We start from the raw sequence: 6,616 nt of genomic DNA on the forward strand, positions 1-6,616 counted from the left end.
CAAGAACAAAACAGAACAGAGCAAAACTAATCAAAGAGGGAGAATCCCATGTCCTCATCACTCTCCTCTTTCTCTTCCTTCTTTTCCTCAGCAGGAGGTGCCTCTGGAGCAGCACCACCACCACCACCAGAACCAGCAACTGCGCCTCCTGACGGTGCACCACCGCCGATGAATGCACCACCACCTCCGCCGCCGATAATTACCTGTTCCATATAAAATACACACGAAGCAACAAAATGATTAGTGCAAAGAGTTCAAAATGCACAACGGTGTTAAATACATCAAATAGTCCGAGGATGTAAAAATAATGTTCTTCATTTACCTCTAACTAAAAGGAATTCGACGTTCTTTTAAATTTTCAAAGTCTTCAATGATAGCTTCTATGCTCACATTTTTAGCAATTTCCCTCTCAATATATACCATTAACGTATCTGAGAGAAAAGCATCCTCCATTTTGCTCCGAAGCCTTGTTTTCACGATATTCATCGCAGAAAATGATCGTTCAGTAGTAGCAGTGGAAACCGGAAGAGTAAGCACAAGTATGATCACTCTAAAAACAAGGTTATATGTAACTGACTTGTTAGTCTTCACCAACCATTGACATAATTCTGGAATTGTTGATAAATTTTTGTAGTCGGACCCTTTGACTACATTATACTCATAATGCTTCAATTGTATCTCCAATTGCTCTTTTTCATCACTTGTAAAATCTTGGACATAAAACTTTTCAACTAATTTACATATATCCTCAATTCTGAAAGACTCCATTGCATTTTTAGGATTCAAGGCATTACTAAGAATGAGCAATTCCATAGCATCAGCATTAAAGCGCCCATTAATTTCTTGCAATTGTGAATCTATTGAAGCATAAAAGAGGTCCACCTGATAATGATGCTCAATGGTGAAATTGTCTTGATGAGCACGAGCTCGACCTCGTCTATTAATATACGGAGCATTGAAATCAGGAATATCAATATTTCGAAGTTCACAAAAAGATTTCACTTTTGCAAGTAAATCATTCCACTTGTTATCCCTCATTTGTTGAAGTAAATTCTTGGTAGATAATACAAGCTCCATTGCATTTATAATATCCTGAGACTTACTTTGTAAAGCCTGACAAAGAATATCTGTGATCTCCATAATCTCTTTCATAAGATGCAAGATGAATACAAAATCAAAAGTAGTCATTTCATCATAAACAGATGTTGCATCTGCTCGTTGAGAAGGAAGCCCATCATCCATAACCTTAAGCAATACCATGCATGATGCACTAAACATTTTAATTAGGCCTTTCAACGATCTTAAATGAGAACTCCAACGTGTATCGGCAGCTCGTTGTAAAGTACCTATTTGATTAAGTCCACGTCCTGTATCAAGTTCATTAATAGCAATCAAATGTGCAATATCATCAGCATGAGCATTCTTTAATTCATCATTACGCTTACATGAAGAACCAACAATATTAACTATAAAAGTTAATTTGTCAAAAAACTGATGAATAGGTGTCATATTTTTTGATGCTGCTACTAATGCCAATTGTAATCGATGAGCAAAACAATGAACATAATAAGCACTTCTACAATCATTTATAATCAAAGCTTGCAATCCATTAAACTCACCCCTCATATTACTAGCGCCATCATAGCCTTGACCTCTAATATTTTGAACATCCAAATTGTAGTGAGCTAAAGCAGAATATATAGCATCCTTTAAAGTCAAAGCCGTGGTATCAGATACATGAACAAGCCCAAAAAAACGTTCTTGAATGAATCCATTAGTATCCACGAACCTCAATACTATAGACATTTGCTCTCTTTTTGACTCATCTCGGGCTTCATCAACAATTATACAATACTTGGCAACTCCAATTTCTTCACGAATTGCATTTTTCACTCTCACCGAAAGCACATGAAGTATTTGTTTCTGAATATCATGACTTGTATATTTGGCATTTTTTGGAGCTTTCTCAATTGCCAGTGAAAGTTCGTCATTGTACTTGGTTAACACATCCAAAAATTCAAGAAAATTACCACGATTAGATGAACTTGATTTCTCATCATGCCCTCTAAATGGAATTCCTTGAAGTGCAAGAAACAACACCACATGTATGTGAGCCTTTAACCGAAGACGATTAGTTGCTACTTGTTCATCATTAAAATTATCGAATCTCCTTGATATATGTTGTGGTTGATTCATCAGATCCTCACATGCCTTTTCAGCATTACGATGGGGTGAAGATACATTATCTTTCCCTATATGGCCTAGGAAAGCACAAGCTTTTCCATTTCGAACTTTCTTCCAATTATCAAATCCATCAACGGTAAATGCAGTTTGATTTGAGCATCCTGATGGCTTGTTGAAGATAAAACATGGAAAACAATATGCTTTATCTTTAGCTGGTGAATACTCCAACCAAGGGAATTGTTCATACCAAGTAGATTGAAATCTTCGAGGGTGCTTGATATTTTTATTTAAAGGATATTCTCGAAGAATAGGTTGATATGCCTTCATATTCAAATAAGCTCGACGAATTTCCTCATGTTGGTTGGGATGATATTCCCAAATTTGTTGACGCAATCCTGGATCACGCTCTAAAGAATTGAGATCAACCACTTCAACTTCTGCATTTTTGAATCTTTTAGGAGGAATTTCAGGTGGAAGATTATTGTTATTTGATCTTGTTGATGAAGTTATAAGAGCCGCTGGATCAAGTTCATTTGCTCTCTTCCTTTGAAAAAATTTATCAATCGTTTTGGTTTTCCCCATTTGAAACCTTTAATACTGAAAAGCTGGAATTATTTCAAATAGGTAAATAATAATTAATAACAATAATATTAAATCAAATATTAAGTTAGTGAATAATAACAACATTAAAAAATAATTCTCTGATTCTAGATGAACCTGTGAATGGACAGAAATGACATTTCACTTGTGCGAAAGAATTAAAAAGAAAATATAACAAACATATTTAGTCATGTTCCTATCCAATTCGTCCTACTCTTCAAGAGGAGGAGAATGTGTATATATGTAATCTCTTCTAGGTTTTAACAAAGAGAAGGAGAATGTCATGTGCTTTTATCCTCCTTGGACTTCATTCCAGAAGGCAATAGGGCAAAGACCTCCTTCCTTCCAGCAACAAGCCTATGTTGACACAATATGGGGGAAACCTCACAAAGGTAACGACAAAAGGGACATAGGTTGCCAAGCATTGGATGTTGGTTGGTGCAGAAGAGCAAGGACAATTAAATCAGGGTTATGAAGATCTATAGATCCACAACAAGCAACAACATGTTGAAAAGGGTCCAGAGATGAGGAATCATTAGTCAAGAGCACCTTATCTGAAATGTCTTCAAGCAAGGGCACAATGGAGATGGAACTCAAAAGTGTGACATGTGTGATTCATAAGTCGCAACAAACAAAAATGTTCGACTCATCTGATCGTTACAGTAAGTTCATGAATCAATTCACAATTCCTGGATAAGTAGGCCTGATTTGTGGACTGAGTTAGCTCAGCGAGGTTATTTAATCATATGATCTAACAATTCTACATAAACTTACTCCAAAATATGCAAGGCAGATAGACTTACATAGTTTACAAGAATATGAGAGATCACAGGGGCATCACTGCAAGCAATGGGCAAAAGGGGAACAAGGAAACCAACACGTTCATGAGGGTCACATGGATGAAGAGCAAAGAAAGCAAGGGCGGTGGTGCAATAAATAATGCATGGCCACAAATATTTTTGGCATTGACTAGATGATAGCTTAGTCACCCAAAATGTTATATGCAAGCAATTAGCCAACCCCTTAAATAATAAACCATAGTTACAAACTTACAATATTAAACTGTATTCCATGGTAATTCAGAGTAGCAACCCTATTACCAACACAATTATAACAATGATGAAATAAACGGACAAGTTAGTCCAAAGCAATAACCATCTAAACAAGTAAACAACTAGTTATAAGATAAGCGGATTTATCCAAAAATAAGCATAGTGATCATTTCTCAGCCTAGAAGAACGGTGATGCTAATCATACCAATCATGATAGGCTAACACAAAGGTTCAGCGCACAATTTTAAGTTCACTCATCAAGAAATAGACGTTGATGATGGTAGCTTTGGATGGAAGGGAAGCAAGAGTACTCACGAAGGGGATCCTACGAAGTTTGTCGCCGCGCCCGTCGCCCGACGAAGACACGAAGAAGACGCACGCGATCGGGACCCAATGAAGGCATTCTCGCGATTTCTAGGGCAACTGGAAGTTATCGGGTTGGTTTAGGATCCAATACATCAATAACCCATTAACCCTAAAACCTATCAACCATTAATCCTAACTCCCTAAAGGTTTAATCTAAATTTCAACTTGGGTTGGGGGGGCCATGGCCCCCCCCCCCCCCCCCCCCCCCCCCCCCCCCGGGCCCCTTAATACATCCGCCCCTGGGTTGATACAAGAGAAGAGTGTGTTGGATTTAATTTGTGAAGATAGATTTAATTATAATTTATATATACAGAGACGAATCAAATTTATTTAAGGGATCTAATTAAGATTTATTAGGTTTTGAATTATTAAATATGGATTAAATATGTAGAATTTATTAGTCTGATCTGTTATTATCTATGGACTGATAACAAATTGGATTTCTATATATAGGATTTGGTCTGTAAGGGTTTAGGGTTAATTTACATCTTATTTTCGTTTCTCATTGATGAAAATTTTGCGATGTCATCATCTTAATTCCCTTGAAAGACTGTCCTCTTGCTTTCGCTTGATCTTCTTCCACAGGGATCTAATAGTTGACGCTATAGAACAAGAATAATGACTATCCAATCAAGTTCTTTGTCGTTGTTTATGTATTTTTTTTTTATATTGTTATGTCATGTTTCGTTGAAACTAGATCCTTGTTCTTGTATTTTTAATTATCCAAGTTCTTATTTGGTTTATAAAATTTATGTGGATTAGGATTTATAAGTTCTATCAATTGTTATCAGAGTCATGGTCTATGTGGAGCAATGTGAAAACTCTCAGGAAAAATAAAGGAATGGTTAGGGGGGCTTGGAGCCGGACCATGAGGATAATAGTTGGGGAGCTTCTAGTAGGGGAGGCTTAGGCTCGGACTATGAAGATAATGGTCAGGGGGCTCCCAATGATCCTTTGTTTGAGAGGAGGATTGTTGGGATACAATCAAAAGTGGTCCTTTATTTGAGAGGAAGATTATTGGGATACAATTAAAATCTCACATTGAAAATATATTGTGTTCCGGTCAATATACCGTGGATGGTTCCAACACTGGTTCAAGGCTCGCCGACATGCATGCTCCTGTGATGAAGTTGCGGAAGGAGAAGAAGAAGCCTATAAAATACTCAAAAAGAGGATTAAAATGGCACCGGAGATGGATCCTGGCAAGCCACTCCGACACTCAAGTTAGGGTTCGGCGCAAGAAGGGAGTTTAATGACTTGGGGAAGTTAGAGTTTATGTGTGTGTACCTGTACCCATGGGCATAAGTTACCTTTTTATAGTAGTTGAATTCTGAAATATTAGCAACTGATTGAGAAATATTCGGGCATACCTCTTCTTCTCTAGAAAGATTCAGTCCGGTGATATATATTTGAGAGTGCGTTCTTGTTTCCACAGAAGAATTAATTTTGTCCTTCCCGATTTAGGCGGAATGACCATGTCTGATGCAGGAGGCGTGCCGAGACGAAGTCATGAGGTTGGCATATGCTTAAGGAAGCATACCGAGACCGGAGCAGGAGGTCGGCATATGCTTAAGGAAGCATACCGAGACCGGAGCAAGAAGTCAACATATGCTTAAGGAAGCATACCGGGATCGAAGTAGGAGGTCGGCATATGCTTAAGAAAGCATACCGAGACTGGAGCAGAAAGTTGGCATATGCTTAAGGAAGCATACCGGGACCGGAGTAGGATGTCGAGGGGTTTATTTGGGTTCATGAAATAACCTCTCGACAAATAATGGATACTTATATTCACCCTATTTCCCTCATACTCCTTCTTACCCAACATCCACGTAATCAATAAATAACCCTACCGGATCATAAGCCTCCCGAATTAGTCTAATCGAAGGAGGTTAAGTCCAACTGACTAGACTTGAGTTAAGCTAGAGGCCTCAAGTTGTACGAGGGTTTTATTTTGATCGGCTTAAGCTAAGCAAAGACATTCCCTTATCTTATGCTTTTTGTATTATTTATCAACTTACTCTATCCCTTGATCTGGCTTCCAACGGCGGAGATCAGGTGGTCGTTTGACTTAAACGGGGTATTTGCTTTCTCTCCCATCGTCCCTTTTTTTTTTAAAGCAAAACCCTACCTTTTTGCGGCATATTTGCTTTCGCGCTTCCTCCCTCTTCTCCTCCCGACGACACAACCTCTTCTTCATCTCCTTCCTCCGACGTCATAGTTCCTCCTCATCCTTTGTCACTATCGCATTTGCCTAGTAAGTCCTCTCTGTTAGACCGTTCTTTTCTTGTCCCTTTTTTTCTTCGAGTGTCGTTGCCCAATGAGTTTTAGTCATTTTAGGTTTTCGCTCTTTCCTTTGCTTGTATTTTCTTCGCCACTGCTCTGCCCTAGTGAACCCTAACTGTCGGATTTCTTAA

The 6,616-nt window shown here is 38.3% G+C and overlaps 1 protein-coding gene across 1 annotated transcript; it reads right to left on the minus strand.

Moving 5' to 3' along the window:
• Window positions 1–26: 26 nt before the first annotated feature.
• On the minus strand, window positions 27–5,499 carry LOC141819317 (uncharacterized). Its single transcript, XM_074706657.1, has 4 exons — window positions 5,490–5,499; window positions 5,275–5,354; window positions 391–2,352; window positions 27–203 (listed from the first exon to the last, which is right to left on the minus strand). The coding sequence occupies exons 1-4, from the start codon at window positions 5,497–5,499 to the stop codon at window positions 27–29; spliced, it is 2,229 nt and encodes a 742-aa protein (XP_074562758.1).
• Window positions 5,500–6,616: the final 1,117 nt, after the last annotated feature.

Source organism: Curcuma longa, chromosome 2, assembly GCF_044706935.1.
Source record: "Curcuma longa cultivar G26 ecotype Majalengka, Jawa Barat chromosome 2, ITB_CL_G26_1.1, whole genome shotgun sequence".
Classification (NCBI taxonomy): Eukaryota; Viridiplantae; Streptophyta; class Magnoliopsida; order Zingiberales; family Zingiberaceae; genus Curcuma; species Curcuma longa.

Excerpts from the sequence above, each read along its gene's own strand:
- LOC141819317 (XM_074706657.1), bottom strand. Across the intron at positions 2,353-5,274 it reads CAGTGTTGGAACCATCCACG|CCATCAGGATGCTCAAATCA; the intron begins GTATATTGACCG and ends ATCTTCAACAAG. Across the intron at positions 204-390 it reads AGAGGGAAATTGCTAAAAAT|GTAATTATCGGCGGCGGAGG; the intron begins GTGAGCATAGAA and ends TATATGGAACAG.